We start from the raw sequence: 16,882 nt of genomic DNA, 5'->3' as shown, positions 1-16,882 counted from the left end.
AGTTTTTACCAAAGGGGATGACAATGCACTTTTTGGCATTGAGCTTGAGGCCATGGCTTACCAGGCATCTGTCTCAGTGAGGCCCTTTTGTAGGATGTCCGCATCATTAGGAGTTTCGATTATGGCTCCTAGTTTGCAGTCATCTACGAACTTCATTAGCCAAAGACCTTCTGTGTTAGCCTGTACTTCAGAGAAGTAGATGCCAAACAGGAGAGGACCCAGGACTGAACCCTGTGGTACTCCACTTGTCACTGGTCTGAAGTCGGATTTGGAGTCTGCTACTTTCACAGTGTGGGTTCTGTCAGTGAGCCAGTTGCCAACCCATCTTGTGACATAGGGATTTATACCTAGTTTAGTGAGTTTATCAATAATTCCAGAGTGGGGGATGGTGTCAAAAGCCTTGGCAACATCTAGATAGGCTGTGTGAACCACCTTACCCTTGTCTATGGCTTTGGTGACTGCTTCAACGAAGTCTATCAGGTTTAGGAGACATGATCTGCCTTTTACAAACCCGAACTGGGTGTAGTCCAGAGTTTGGAGATTACCAATGTCTTTGTTTATATGTTCCATGATGATACGTTCCATGGCCTTGCAGACCAGGCTCATCAGGCTAATTGGGGCGGTAGTTCCCGGGGTCCATGGCTGCTCCCCCCTTGTGGAGTGGGATAACCTTCGCTGTGCGCCATTCAGCAGGCACAAAACCTGAGGTGAGGCTATGATTGAAAAAAAATAAACAGCCTCTGCAAGGCTCGAACCCAGGACCCTGCACACCATAGCCAAAGTGATTTACCACTAAGCCCTGTCAGATATCATCATGGAACTCATAAACAAAGACATTGGTAACCTCCAAACTCTGGACCCAACCCAGTTTGGGTTTGTGAAAGGCAGATCATGCATCCTGAACCTAACTTACTTCTCTGAGGCAGTTGATGAGGCTAAGGTGGTTCACACAGCCTATCCTGACCTCGCCAAGGCTTTTTACACCATCCCCCATTCTGGAATTATAGCTAAATCCACTAAACTAGGTATAAAATCCTACGTCACAAGATGGGTTGCCACCTGACTCACTGACAGCCCACACTGTAAATGTTGCAGACTCCAAATCTGACATCAAACCAGTGACAAGTGGAGTATCACAAGGTTCATTCCTGGGACCTCTCCTGTTTGGTATCTACTTCTCTGAAGTACAGACTAACACAGAAGGCCTCTGGCTAATGAAGTTCGCAGATGACTGCAAACTAGGAGCCATAGTCGAGTCCCCAAATGATCTGGACATCCTGCAGAAGGGCTTCACTGAGACAGATGCCTGGTGTTAGAGCCATGGCCTCAAGCTCGATGCCAAAAAGTGCATTGTCATCCCCTTTGGTAAAAACTCTGTACCCGTGAGCTACCACATAGGTGGTAGTCTACTTAACACCGAATGTGTGATGAGACCTTGGGACCCAGGTGGACAGTAGTCTCTCCTTTGATAATCACATCACCACAGTAGTCAGGAAGTCCTTCTACATGGCACACCTCATCACAAAAGGGTTCTCATCCAGGAAAAGAAGAGGTCATTGTTCCCCTTTACTTGACACTCATTAGACCCATTACAGAGTACAACGCCCCTTTTGGAATGTACCTCACAAGACACTTGCAGCAGCTGGAAAGGCCGCAAAAGTACCTCACAAAGAGGATTACTGGTCTCAAACAGATGCCCTACATTGACCATTTAAAAAAACTCCAGCTTTACTCCGTAGCATTTCGCCTACTCCAAGGTGATTTCTGCCTAACATATAAAGCTATGTCAAACCCAGAGCTTTTGGACATGCTACACCTAAAGAAATCCCAATCCCTCTGAGCTACATGCTCTAGGGACCTAAGCCTTGTCACCACAATAAACAGGACATGCTGGAGAGATAGATTCCTGTCCCAGAGACTTCCCATACTCTGGAACAAGCTACCCATCTATGTCAAGCAAAGTTCCACATTAGCACTTTTCAAGAAAAATCTTTGAGTGGATGGGAGATAGGAAAATATACCCCGGGAATCAGTTCTGTGGCTCTGCTCGACAGTGGCACAGGAAAATATCTTTCTTGGGTGGCATAAGCCAGGGAAACTTGTTGGCTAGGCTTACTTGGGCCCTTAGGCAGATAGCCTAGTACCTACCTATTATTAGACTAAATACAATATTATGTAGCATTGAAATGTGCTGACATAAGGGTGACAGTTCATTATTTACCCATAAAGCAAATGTCAGAGTGGAAAAGTTCAAATAGTGGATAAAGAGGAGGAGGGGAAGAGAAGAAAGAGTGAGAAAAAGTATTTGTTAGAAGTAATAATTAGGGCAGATATGGGAGGCAGGAGAAAAAATGAGTAAAAGCAACATTGCAAGTAAGAGAAACGAAACCTAGGAAAAGAAGAAATAACATGAACAACAAGATTTACTGTGTGTGTGTGTGTGTGTGTGTGTGTGTGTGTGTGTGTGTGTGTGTGTGTGTGTGTGTGTGTGTGTGTGTGTGTGTGTGTGTGTGTGTGAGTGTGTGTGTGTGTGTGGTGTAAAGTTAAAGAACTATAAAACAAATCTGCACTGATACCTGCTTGCTGCCCTGCTGAGGGGGACACTTGTGCAAGTGCAGTGGACTGGCTCCTGTAGGAAGGGATGGCAGCATAACTCTCAACATTATAGAACAAGAAATCTGGACAAGGCCATAAATAATAGGGGACAAAGGCTCAAAAATGGGACAATTTATAAATATTGCACTTACAAACTTAGAAAGTTGATAAACAGGTTTTGCATTAGAGTGAATTTTCTTAAGGATATGAAGTCTGAAAATCAAATGCCTGTCAACTTTCTGACTTCAGTGTTCAATGATTTGCCAGTGATTTGACAGAAAACTGCAATTTTATGAAAAACAGACAAAAATCTGGACCTTCTGCAAAAATCTGTACTGTTGAGAGAGATGGATGGGAGTCTTGAACTAACACCACTCAATCATTTTAATTTGTTTGCCAAAGCCATTACAGCAGTGTTTTGCAGAGAGGTGGGAAAAGCCTTAAATTTGACTGGTATGTTGCGTGGGTGTGGGTAGCTGTGTTTGTGGAAGGTGGAGGTGTGCCTTTGTAAGTGTGGTGTGAATGTTATAGATTATGAAATGGAGAGATTGAGTAAAATTGTGCTCAGTGAAGTCCCTAGAAATTTCATCACTGCTTGATTCAGACATATACATTCCCCTGTGTTTGTCAGTACTATGCGAGTGCATTGTTTTGGAGTGTAGTTTCACTGCTACAGCTGCTGCTACTCTTTCAGTACAAGTATCTGCTTTGGAAGTTTTCTCCAGGAGTCTGTTGCTGAGAGGATGAGAGACATGCTACAGGTATACAACTAAGACAAACTAGATAAAGCAATAGTAAGAAAAAGTACTAGGTCACATCAGAGGCTTGGGAGGTCATTGTTAAGAAACTGAGAACTGTTGTAAAATGTAGCATTAAATACCATAAGTTCAGGTTATACTATAAGAGAATAACTATGTAAAGATAACCATGTCAGCAGCCAAAATGCATTATAAGTTAAATATTTTACTGTGCACATTTTAAATGGATAGACTGGCCTATACTCTGGACTGATGCGTTTGCTTTTTTTTTTTTTTTTATTCCTGGGAAATGCTATTCAGAAGTGAAGAGGCATAGAGATATACAAGGGAACAGATTTAGTGGCACACCAGGCTGTGATTTTTTTATGTCTATTGTCATGCAAAGCTGACTAAATAGTTGAATCTAGTAAAGCTGGAAATGTGAGACTGTAGCCCACTGAAGGAGGGGAGATGGGAGGAGTAACCTGGCCAGGAAATAAAACTGCTCCTTGTGAAAAGTCTTTTTTATCTCAGTAATTTCTTGACACTTTTGCAAGTTTCTTTCAGAGAATGTGTAGTACATCAGTAGGAACAACATTTGTAAAACTTAGTCAGGGCCGGCCTTAGGCATAGGCGAACTGGGCGACCGCCTAGGGCGCTGTACAGGCCGGCCTCTAAAGGGCGCAATTGTATACATATTTATCATAGCGGATCGGAGTTCTACTGTGAAATGACCCCTAACCGGGAAAGCCGAAAGACAACAACAACAACATTTCTTTTCAAATTCCACTGCCGGGCGCCCATAGAGGCTAGGCAATTGTGCCCTCCCCCAGTTCAAGCACGAACAAAGTGCTTGGTGAATTACTCCATTACTAGATTTATAACATGTTTTGTATGCCTTGGTAAGATTTTGAATGGGATTAGTAAGAACTAGTGCATAGGTTACATTACTCACCTTGTCTTGTTAATAGGTACTTCTGGCACTCAATTACTCATCTTTCTTTCTTTCATCCTACAAAGTCTTTGGAATGTTGTTTGTTTTCATTATGAGCATTCATGCATAAATTTGCTTTTTGCAAGTATGGCTAGAACACATTTCATTTACGTATGACATTAAAACATTGTTACATGTGGTTTGTCACAGTTTGAAAACAGAGCTGATAATGTCTCTTTGAAGTACTGATGTCCTGAAGTATAACAAAAAAGTTGCCAACATGTTTTATTGTGTCCATTTTGGAGACATGGAAATACTGGGGACATGAGTGATGGCTTGGAAAATATTCATGAAATTAGTAGCCTCTTACAAATCAAGTCTTTGCATTAGAGGCCTTGGCTGTCTAGGAACACACTATAATCCTGTATATGAGCAGAGATGACTATCCCAGACTGGATACAGTGAGTTAAATGAGCTGTGTTGTATTTGCTGTTAATGTTCCTGCATTGCACTTCATTTTGGTTACCATAGATCCCCAGCCCGAGTTGGAAACAGTCGAGGAAAAAGTTCATTTTGTACAAATGCTCCACTGTATGGGCTTTACAGTAACATGATCTGTGGCTATGCCACTCTGACTAAGGCTCATAAACTGTAGAGAGCAGGCACTAGTAGCTGGAAATGTAGTCCAACTAGGATTAAGATAACAATGTACTTTTCTTTTTTAAACTAAACTGTTAGTCTCAGGATGCAATGCCCTGCCAAAGAGTATGTTCTCCTCTTGTCAGTTTATGTGAAAATATTTTGCTGACTGTGGGTTTGAGGGTTAATAATTGCAAGAAGGGTAAGTGCTGATTAAAAGGTAAAAAGCTGCTGCTACACTTAGTGTTCCTGTGTTTTTATGGGGCAGAGGATTTCTGCTCATTTCAGCTTCTTTGGAATATTCCACAGTGTTATGTGGCAGTGTAATGACTTATCTGTTCAATTTGTACATCGCCTCTGCTTATTTGTAGTACAGTCCCTCAGGAACCCAAACACAGTTCCCTTGTTTGTAATGATCCAGACTAAATTGTCACCAACCACTGCCCTAGGTTGTTCGACACTGGTTCATTTTATATGTTTTTATTCACTAAAATGGGAGCCAGTGGGTACATTTTCTACCCTTCAGCTACTCTGTACTTTCTTCTTTTCCTTTCATTTTCAAGGTGTTCATAGTAACTAGCATAAATATTTGGCCAAGCAAAGAATCTTAATAAGAGCCCCCCCCTCCATCCTGTATGATGGAACAAGACCTGAGAATATAGCCTCCATCTTTGTACCACATGACCTGTTTGGTAAGTAAGACGAACACCATTACAGTACCTCCCACCCCAGTCCTAGCCATGAGAGGTGGTAGATGATGGCACTAAAATCTGTCACCATAATTGGCTTATTTGGTCATCTGATTGTTTCTGTAAACTTATTTGGCATTTAATACTAATGCCAAAGAACTGATCCGTTCCTGAGCTGTCCTCTGACAATCCTGATACTTTCAACCATCTGTGGGCGTGGCTCAAATAGGGGTGTTCCTTGAGTATGGTGTGGGTGGGGCTTAAGGGGGCACCAGATAAGTACTTCGCCTAGGGCGCCGTTTCAGCTAAGGCCGGCCCTGAACTTAGTGCATACCAGTCAATGACACATGAGCTGCAGACTCTCAAACTTGGCAGTTTTTTTCAGGTGTTCCATTCTAAGTGAATGGAACTCTAGTCTGACAACAAATGGTAGGGCTATTTGTTCTCAGTCTGTGCATTATGGGACAGATTTAGCTTTCCAAAGGAATCACGATGTCTGCCCCCATGAGGGCAGACAAGAGTAAAAACAAAATAAAATTAGGAATGATTACTTATTTTACTGCAGGCAGCTTTGGGAGGTGTAGTAAATCATGGCAAGATAAAAAATATATGTTTTCTTCATCATTTGCCCGTAGTGGTCCTTTAATATTATAAAGCCTTACACAATACACCAGAAGCTCACACTCAGCTAGGACTATTAAGTTCTTTGCAAGTTTGTTCAGGAATGTTTTAAATGATGAGATCTGTGCAGTTTCGACAATGGCATCTCTGCATACTGCCATAAGACACTATTAGCCGGATATGATCTCAGGGTCAAGGTCACCCTTTGGGGCTACCATTCTTTATGATATATAATTTGCCATGATGCCCCCCACCCCCAAGGGGAGAGGATGTGGTGGCGTCTGTCTTGCTGTTGAACTGAACACATTGGATCATATAAGATATACACCAACTATAAAAATGCAAAGCATGAGAGAAAAGGAAAAACCCTACTCCCTGCTGTGCCATGACTTCCCAGAGACAGATGTAGATATTATTCCTTATTACAATTCAGTCTCATAAGCATACATACACATACACAGTTACAATTTTATTGTCTCAGGCTTAGCTGACTTACACCATCACTGCTGTTTGCATTCAAGTTTCCATTAGTCTCACACTGCAGATATAGCCTGAGACTGAGGAATTTTACAGGTAAGCATTCTCTTAGAGCATATTATATACATATAAACATATACATATAGTAGTAGAGATGTGGGGGTGGCTGCCTATTAAACATATAGTTTGCTTTTTTTAGTCCATATTCAAGGGTTTAATGGATTGAGAGTATTGTTTTGCATAAGATGTTTTGAACTTTGATTAATAATAATAATGAATCCTAGACATTTTCTATCTGTGCTGGGGGATGCTCCAGCAAAAGGCTGTAGAACCTATTATAAATGCTATGCCTAACTTTTCCACTTTATCACATATGAAACCGTTGACATGACATTCTAAAATATGAAATAAAATTTCTGAAGGAGATATATTCTGCAGTTTAGAACCTACTATAAAACTTGATAAGATAATCTACAGCAAAAAGAGAATGTTGCTTCAAAAAATGCAACATAAAGTTATAAATAACAAGTTTAATACACCTAATGGATTCCACACTGTTCTGGCTTTAACTATACAGTGTCCATAATACAGTGGAAGACAGCACAATGCATCAGAAAACTATAATGAAACGGAAGTAATCAAATTAGTGAGGCTTTTCCATGTACGTACCTTTGCTACTGCATATGTTCTTGTGCTGGATGGCACAGAAAGCTCCTTTTGGTAATTAAAATCATCCTGCCAGGGCTTCTTCATGGGCAACTCAGACATAAAGCCATCAATAGAAGGATGGCACATACGGAGTGCCTTTTGAAAGCTCTCTTCAAATGTCCGACCAATTGCCATAACCTGTAAGCAAACAAGAAGTTATAAAAAGCCAGAAGAGGTATGGGACTTGTTCTAAATACATTTAAGCTGCATATTTCTGCCTAACTCAGTAAATGTTGTGAGAGATGTGAGACAACTGACAAGTTTTTGTGCCATTAAACTGTGAAATACTGATGCACAAGTTAAACCTTGGCCTGTACATTTCTTTAAAACCATACAGTGACACTGCATCAGTCAAGCTAATAATTCCTAGAAGTGAGTCCTTATGGTGACAGAAATGCATATTCAAACATACGCTGACTCTGCATCATTCTCTGCTCTTATATGTGGCTGATAACTATTTTCCAAACAACATCACATTTGATCAAACCAAAATGCAGTTTTCATTATCTAATTTGGCTAAATATTGCTAATTCTTTAAAAAATTAGATGGCTCTTCCTTAGAGTTTTTGAAACCATATCTTCTTATTGCTTAGCGTGCTTCGTCCATTTCAGTAAAGCTTGTCAAAGGTTATAAAACAGACATAGTAAAATATTCCTAGATTAGTCTAACCCACTAGTGCATGGACAAAGAGGCTACTTGTGATGCTGGTCACTCAGGTTCCAGTAGTAGCATGAATGCAAACAAGCCAGCTAGGGACAGGAAGAGAAAGTAAATACGAAGTGTTGGGTACTGTCCTTTCCACAAAGAGATGTGTGACACTGTTTCTCTTCCCTGTAGCCACAGCACTTGTTGTGGGTATTGAAGCAAGTGGAGGAATTGTTTAAATATCTGTCCTGTTGCCTGATTTCATTGGTTATGGTCACCTGGGCTATGCTCAGAAATGGTCTAGATGGAGATAGACCAGTGCTCCACTCCAGTTAACAATAAATAAATAAATAGATTTATGCTAAAGCAGGTGGAAAGATGTTGTGATCGCTGTGACCTATGGTCGGAGACATACTGTGGTTACACAAAGAAGGCATTCACCCGGGTCACAAGACGTCAGCAGTGTGTGATCCTCGGTACAGGCATTCAGTGCAAGTGCTACATTTGCTATAAAGTACTTCAGTGCTCCACAGGTGGTCTCGTGCAGTATGCGCATTCAGAAATGAAGGCTGGTAATGCATTTTCTATTACAGCTAAAGTTTTAAGGCTGTATTTAGTATCAAGCTGCTTGTAGCTTTGTAGCAAATAGTTTACTACAGTTTAAAGAAAAAGGGGACCTGTTTTGCTCCTGAACTTAGAGTTAAGAAGCTCAAAATCAGGGAACGGCAACAGATGTTAAATGAGCAAACTACGGCCAGAACCCTAGAATGTTTAAACAGGATCTCTCTCTCCACTAAGTAGGGTACATGTAGAAGGCAACCATCTTCTTTTTGTGCATTCTTGAGCAGCAGCAACATGGGAGGGATAATGGAGACCACCCCAACCTTCTTCACCAGGTACACTCATTTTGATATTTCTGGACTAAAGGCAAGGACTACGGATCAGTTCCTTGAAGAATTTGTTAGCCCGATTGCTTTTTCATAGGTTCATGGGTTCACAGGTGCTTAATAGGCTATTGATCTGTGAGGATCTCAAGAAGCCTAGCCCTGTTTTCCCATGGTAATTATCAGCCCTTATATTTTGCAAAATGAATCTCCAAGGACAAGTATAATGATAGGTACTTGCATGTTTCCCCTATATATGAGGGCCACTGATGCTAAACCAGTGGTGAATTTGTAAAACAAAACTACACCCAATATCAGTAAAACATAAAAAAAATAACAAAAAACAAAAACGGACAAGGAAATCCACTTCTTTATTTCGATGCTCTTTAAAACTAAGCGCTTTCGTCATTTACAAATGGCTTCTTCAGAGTTAATAAGAGTAAAAAAAAAAACACTTCCTATATACTTGTAAAAACACATTGTCTAGCCAATTATATCACACAGCTAATGAATAATTAATTAATTCAAAAACAGACTCTGTATTAAAAACTAACACCAATAGTTTATATTGTCCTAACTAATTAAATTTACAAAACCTAAAAATTGTTTGTATAAATTAATATATTCAGTTGATAATGTGATATAAAAAAAAAAAAATATATATATATATATATATATATATATATTTGTATCTATATACCTTTATAAAAACTTCATTTCGTTGCAAAGGTAATAAATATACTTATAACTGCAAAGATGCAAATATAAATACAAACTTCACAAACGCAACAACCATTTGGTTGGAAGTTTAAAATACTGCAAGCCTGACCAAACACAATTTCATTAGCCCTTTGTTTTAATAATGGCATAATGGATATGTTATCATTCAATCCGGGGGGGGTGGGCATGTTGCATTTAATCTAATTTGCCATTTGTATTCTAATTTATCTACTCTAAGTTTATCATCTCCCCCTCTTTTGCTTGGGATCACTCGATCACGTACAAAAAAGTAAACTTCTTATAGCTGGGACATGTGGTACTGTGGGTGAACAGAGCATTATGTGCGTCTTTATTTTTAATTGCCCTGAGATGCTCTGCTATTCTATCTTTAAGTCTCCGTATAGTTTTTCCCTCATAAAATGCTGGGCAAGTGGTGCAAGTGGCCAAATAGACCAACATATCTGAATTGCAACAACATCTGCCAGGGCACGGTATGGACCTATTATATCCAAGTACTGTTACATATGGGCCATCATTAATATATTTACTGTACTTAAATGCTCCACATTTGTACATAATTGAAGTTATACTTTTGGAGACTGGCCTCTTTAAAATGTGCAGCAGGTTAGTTGAGGATCTATACACAAGGCAGATGTCGCCTCTCAGTATATTCTATGATACCAAGAAAAAAGACAAGGCTTATATATGTTATGTACAGTTTTTATGATTTAAGTCCTTGATTTTTTAGTGAAGAAGTATTGTGGTCATTCCAGCTGTGACAAGTGTTTGGAAAGATACTTACCAAAAGGGGGATTATCTCAGTGATCAGCCTAATCAATGCCGAGTACATTGGACCAATAACATCAATTAATATGATCATCATACCCTTCAATATAAGCTGTGCAATGCAAAAAAGACATCTTTACAATAGTGGTTCTGTAGTAATCAAAGGACAGTTAATTCTCAACACAGGTTCCCAGATCTCTAACTACAGAATAAGTTTTCAGGGGTGTTATCAATGTGGTAGTTACAAAGGACATCATGCTTGTCAAAGGGTACAGCTACACATTTCTTTGCTTTTAGTTTAAGTCCATGATAAGCCACAATCCCTTAACATTAGCTTTGACTGAACCCTGGGACACTCCACTATTGACAGGTCTTTTGGGGTAGGTACAGCCAATCACCCTTGCTTCCTGTTTTCTATTTGTGGGCCAGTTTGCTATCCAGAGAGTTACATAGGGGTTAACATTTAGCTGGGACAATTTATCTATCATGCCCGAATGTGGGACTGTGTTGAATATCTTTACTAGGTAGAGACAGGCAGTGCATAATGATTGGCCTTTGCCCGTTGCCTCGACTTTTTGAAGAATTCCAATCATGTTTAGTACGCAGGGCCTTCCTTTGACAAATCTGAACTGGGTTTGGCCAGGAGTCTTTTGGTCACCTATATCCCTATTTATTAGTCCCATAATGATCCTTTGCCATTCCTTGCAGATGAGGTTCAACAGGCTTATAGGTCTGTAATTACCCAAGTCTGATACAGACCCACCTTTGCGTAAGGGAATGACTGTTGCTCTTCTCCATTCATAAAGTACAAAGCCTGCTTTAGGGCTAGTGCTGAATAACCTCTGTAGGGTGTCTTAAAGTTCATGTCTCAGGCTAGACAGCTGGCAGCTTGGTATGTTATCTGGCCCCATAAATGCAATAAATATTTTAGCCTTCGAAAGTGCCTTGTGAACTTCCCATTGAGTGTGTGTGTGTGTGTGTGTGTGGGGGGGGGGGGGGGGGCATGAAATTGGAACTTAATTTGTCTGCTACTAAACTGGCTATGTCCTCGACACCTGAGTATTTGATAACACTTACTTTTAGAGCTGCACAGTAATGGGCATTGTTTCTGAGATTTCTAACATATTTAAATAAGCCTTTATGGTTATCTTTTGCCTGGATTGTACTGACTGATTTGATCAGGATTCAAAGTTCATTGTTTAGCTTAGAAAGAGCATTTTTGGATTCTTGACAGCTAGGTTTATTTTTGCATCCAATTTTTTTTTCTTTTTTTATAAGACCTCTTTATGTTACAGTACCATCATAGAGATTTAATCTTGAATTTTGCATAGTGTTTAATTTTGAGGGGAACAGATGCATCAATGAAACTCTTTACATATGCACAGAACTTGCAGTAAAGGGTTCAATATGAGCTGAGGGATTGTCAAGTCAAGTTATCACATAGATTAGGCGTTGCACAGTCTCTGAATACTGAGGCTTCAGGCATCAAGCTTAAGGTGAATTTGACTGACTTGTGGTCTGATTTGACCAGAGAAGAGGATACTGCATATGGGGAACAGAGCTGTCCCATATTGGTAAGGACCAAATCATTTTATTTACCCTAGTTGGGGTGTGGGCTAACTGGTCTGGGGGATTATAATTACGATGCCTAGAAATCTCTGCATCTACACGTATGAGGTGCATATACATGCATGAGGATGCATAAATCTCACAGTTCATGGTAGGATAGCTGATTGACTTAATACATATGGACTCCATAACGGTTAGGTAGGAGGTATGGGCCACGGAGAACATAAGTCCTATCGTTTAAAATAAGTTAAATATGGAGGAGTTCCATGTCATTATATTGTCTATTCAGTTTTGAGGTGAGATTTTGTTTAAGAATATAGAGACACCTCTGCCTTTAGTGCCTGCTTCTAATAAGGTGGGCCTGTTATGACTGATAGGAGTGCTGTCACTGATCATGAACCAGGTTTATCTATCATCTATTCCCATATATATACATATATATATATACATACACACATATATATATATATATATATATATATATATATATATATATATATATATATATATATATATATATGTATATATATATATATATATACATATATATCTATATATATAAAATGTTTTTTTATTATATTGTTGCATCACTCTTTTCCATACAAGAGATCATGAGATCAAGATGCTACATGTACATGTGGCCCAGATTTATCACTAGTCCATGTTCCCTATTAATGTGCTTATGACACTCATAAATCTTTAGTGTCTAGGTCTTTCTTACAAGCCCTGGTGCAGAAAGCATTGCTGAACCCCTCTAAACCTAGCCTTGGCCTTGACAGGAGAGTCCTATCTCTTAGTTGCTACCATATGGCATACACTAGGAACATGCATGACCTCTCCACAGATGTAGAGAAATATCAGATCAGTTCTGGCCACTTGACCAGGGTATAGGATATGCTAACATCCTGGAACTGCCTCTCACAGGTCTCTCATCATCAGACGGAAAAGAGGATGGATTGGAGATAGAAATGTCAAACATGACCCATGAGTCTGTCTTGAGGATGGATTCGCCTCCTGACAGGTGAGAATGATGTATGGCCTCCACGTCTGTTGCCTTTCCATAGTGCTCTAGAACTACCACAGAAACACGTGTGGCAGCTTCCTACACTGGGTGCTCTTGGCTGTCAGCATCTTATGAGACACAGGCAAAGCCTGAAACTTCTCTCTCCATCATCTTTGAGTGGCTAGTTTGATATACTGGTATTTATGCTAATATTTTCTGCCATGCTCCTCCCCTACATAACAGAGGCAAAGCTTGTGACGGATATGGCTTGGGATTTCGATTCTACATGAACGCCATGGGAAATTTTCCACAACATACATTAGGATTAAAATCAAAGCTGCACGAATTGTAGTGTAGAACTGGCAGGCAGAGAAGCTATAATGCCACCTTATCTCGCTACACAATATCATATCAAGTCCCATCAAAAAGCATGTACACCCCAAATCCCAGAGTAAAACAGAAAAAACATGTAGCTGTCGGTGGAAATGAGGAAAGGACACCCCAGTAAGCAGCTAATTCAGCAGGTCTCCTGATACCAGATCTGCAGATATGTAAGTCTGCCAACTCATCACATCTACCACTTTTCAGCTCTTCACTCCTTAAACTGCACAGAACTCACCGGAATATAGTACAGTTAAAATGTGTAGATAAGCTTCTCCATTCTGCCTGCTGGTCATCCCCCTGTTACACACAATCATATGGTACTCTTGTTTCACTAACTTATGATTCTCAATCACCCTTCTGCTTAAGGCAACAAATTCAATAATCACCAAGGTCACTATCTTTTCCAGTCAAACTGACAGCCTTTGGACCTATGTCACCAATTTTGCCTGTCTCAAAATATGCATCAGATTATATCTGGTGAAAATGCCTTGAGAAAGATGGTCCAGAAAGCCAATTCTCTGTTGTAAAAAGAGGAAAGCACCCTAAAAGGCATAACAGATAGGACGAAATAGACAATAAAAGCATGATACCCAATGCTGCTGTGAGTCACTGAATCCAAGATAAATACTATTATACACAGCAAAGCACCTCAGTCATTTGGCTGCGCCATTCACTGTTTCTTAAAAAGGGTTCGCCTGAGCAACAGTAGGCCAGTGACTCAGTTTGGTGTAGCCATTAAGGCAGTCTGTGGCTATGCTAAATTGCCTGTATTCCAGAAATAAGCTGCCTGAAACTGCTCATCTCTGTTTAATTCTTTCTAGTTTCTGACCAGGAAAGAAGCATAGTGAATATTCAGTTAGATAACAGTAAATGTAAACTGTTATAAAAGACCACATAATTCTATAGAGGTTGTGTCTATACATTTACACAAAGTGGGGCAAACAACAATTTGGTAAGAACCTAGGTTAGAACGGGGTTTTGTGTATTTTAATATGCTGCACCACTAAAACCTTATGAAGGCTGGAAGGTATGCTTTTGTAGACAAAATAATTGAACCATATTGATCAGGTACGATATGGGACAGAAATAACTATAAGGTCATTTTCCTTTCTGTACATGTACAGTGGAGATGTCCATCCTGCAACAGGTGTTTCCTCCCCAGAAGGACTACTGCAAAAGATGTAAATACTGTTAAGCTCATTGTGGGACTCTGTTCTTTGAAGTATCAGTTATTTACTGTGTTGCCCTACTGAAGAGTTTTGCCAGATCTCTAGCAGTTTCAATGAGCTTGGAAGCTTGATGGGTAGGCCAGAATGAGCATGTCTTCAGAGTATTCAGGTAACTCAATGCTGGAGAGGTGGAGTTCTTAATTCACAACACATAGCCTATTTTCAAATTTCTGCCCTTATTACTACCTATCATTTAGAAACGAGTGAAAAGTCTTCTGGCTGCTTTTGTCTTCGTCCATGCCTGGAGATCATTCCTGGTTAATTTACTTACTCATCCCTTTGCTAAACATTCTGTATGGTAGTTATGGTCCTGCATAAAATTTATTATCTGACATATTTACTTAATCCCCTCCAGCACTATCCTAGACAGCCACTTGTAGACATAGAACCTAACATGCCTGGCCTAACTTCAACAAATCAAGTTATACTTTATATCAGTATGTTTTTAATTAATGCTTTTTCTAGCCAACATTACTCACCTCTCCTACACTCTTCATGGAACTACCTATCTGACCAGTTGTGCCTTGGAATCGGTCTAAATCCCAGCGAGGAATTTTGGTCACAATGTAGTCCAAACTAGGTTCAAAGCAGGCAGTAGTCTTGCCTGAAACCATGTTCTTGATATCAGGTAGTGAAATTCCCAGAGCAAGTTTTGCAGCAATAAAAGCCAAAGGATATCTGAAATAGCAATGGAAGCAGAGACGATTAGAAAGCAAGTAGTTTGGATAATTCTAGTTAAAACATTAATTTTAAACTTCTGATAGTTCAGACTGCACCACTAACATATGTAACTATGGCTTATTCAGGTTTTTTTTTTTAGATCAATGAAGCAGTGTAGTTCTGTCTTCTACCACAAATTCACTCCCCTCCACACACACACACACACACACACACACACACACACACACACACACACACACACACACACACACACACACCTTACATACAAACAAAGTGGCAATGATATAAGCCTGTATAGCTGTTATAGAAACTGAATGAGAATTTCCACTCATAATATGATTAATGGAGTTAAGAGGCTAGTTTGAAAAGTTCACTGCATACAAAAACGTGTGTGTTTGTGTGTGTGTGTGTGTGTGTGTGTGTGTGTGTGTGTGTGTGGTCCATTCATCCAGCTATCTGAGGACTCCAACAGACATAACATTGGAGTACTAGAATTCTTTAGTAATCACTAAAAAAGAGGCTGGAAATAAACAATGTCTGCCCCTGTTTTAGCAACCCAGAGGAAGAATTAGTGTTGCTGTCTTGCAGCTTTATAGTCCTGAATTTAATCCAGATTTCTTGCTATTGTCTTTGTGAAGCTTGCAAGTTGTCGCTTGTGTGTGCATTGTTTTCCTTGCATACTAAGGTTTACTCCTGTATCAAAGATGTGCTGACTGACAGGTTAATACAGACTGTTCATGCATAAAGCCTATGCACTTGCCTTTGGAGCTTTAGGTTATGATTTAAAATAGTCCACAAGTATCAACACAATTACTTTGTTAATAAAAGATAAAAAGACATATTTATGGGGGATACATAACAGTCGTGCTCACAACTTTTTTTTTCCTTCATGCTTTTTGCATCAGTGCCTGCTATCCATCAAACCTCCAACTATTGGTCTTCAGCCCATTTGTTCATAGATGACGCAGTGGTGCAGCGGTACAGCTGTCACCTCACAGCAAGAGGTTCTCCGTTTCAATTCTCGGTTGGAGTGCTTCTGTGCGGAGTCTGCATGTTCTCCCTGCATTTGTGTGGGTTTTTTCCGGGTACTCCGGTTTCCTCCCACATTACAAAGACATGCATCTGCACTGTTTCTCCCCAGACCTCCACTGAAAATTGGCTTCATTCCAAGTCGGACTTTCCCGGTAAATAAATGTTAAATAAATAAATAAAACATTTGTTCCCTTGTACTGGGTATATCCAGCAAGGAGGAGATAGTCAACCATACAGGCCATTATCGAACTAACTACCACGATGGTTTGTGCCCCTGCTGTTGTTCCTAGCAAATGACAGCATTTGTGTTGGAACCTAACCCCAGCTCTGGTGGCTGAAATGCATAATTGTGTTATCTCATGGGGTGTCCTACGAATCCTGGTACAACCCACATGCTAACAAGGGCTACCATCACTGGCCTAGAACTGTCTAGCTGATGTTCCATGTCCTAAACTTTTTGGGACCATGCAAGCATCCTCTTACATGGAATGATCAGCTGACCAGAAGACTTAAGTGTCCACTCCCTCCCCACATGGTAGGCATGCAGT

General features: G+C 40.0%; 1 protein-coding gene across 1 annotated transcript in view; it reads right to left on the bottom strand.

Moving 5' to 3' along the window:
• Positions 1–16,882, bottom strand: part of CPS1 (carbamoyl-phosphate synthase 1) — a 531,928-nt gene that overhangs the window by 250,967 nt on the left and 264,079 nt on the right. Inside the window, exons 19-20 of the mRNA XM_044075706.1 lie at positions 15,101–15,299; positions 7,362–7,538 (exon numbers count right to left, since the gene is read on the bottom strand). Coding sequence (XP_043931641.1) covers positions 7,362–7,538; positions 15,101–15,299 — 376 coding nt within the window. The remainder of the gene's footprint in view (positions 1–7,361; positions 7,539–15,100; positions 15,300–16,882) is intronic.

Source organism: Protopterus annectens, chromosome 6.part1, assembly GCF_019279795.1.
Source record: "Protopterus annectens isolate FY-2018-M chromosome 6.part1, PAN1.0, whole genome shotgun sequence".
In the NCBI taxonomy this organism is placed as follows: domain Eukaryota; kingdom Metazoa; phylum Chordata; order Ceratodontiformes; family Protopteridae; genus Protopterus; species Protopterus annectens.
Note: the sequence above shows the minus strand (reverse complement) of the source record. Positions and strands in the feature narration are given on the sequence as shown.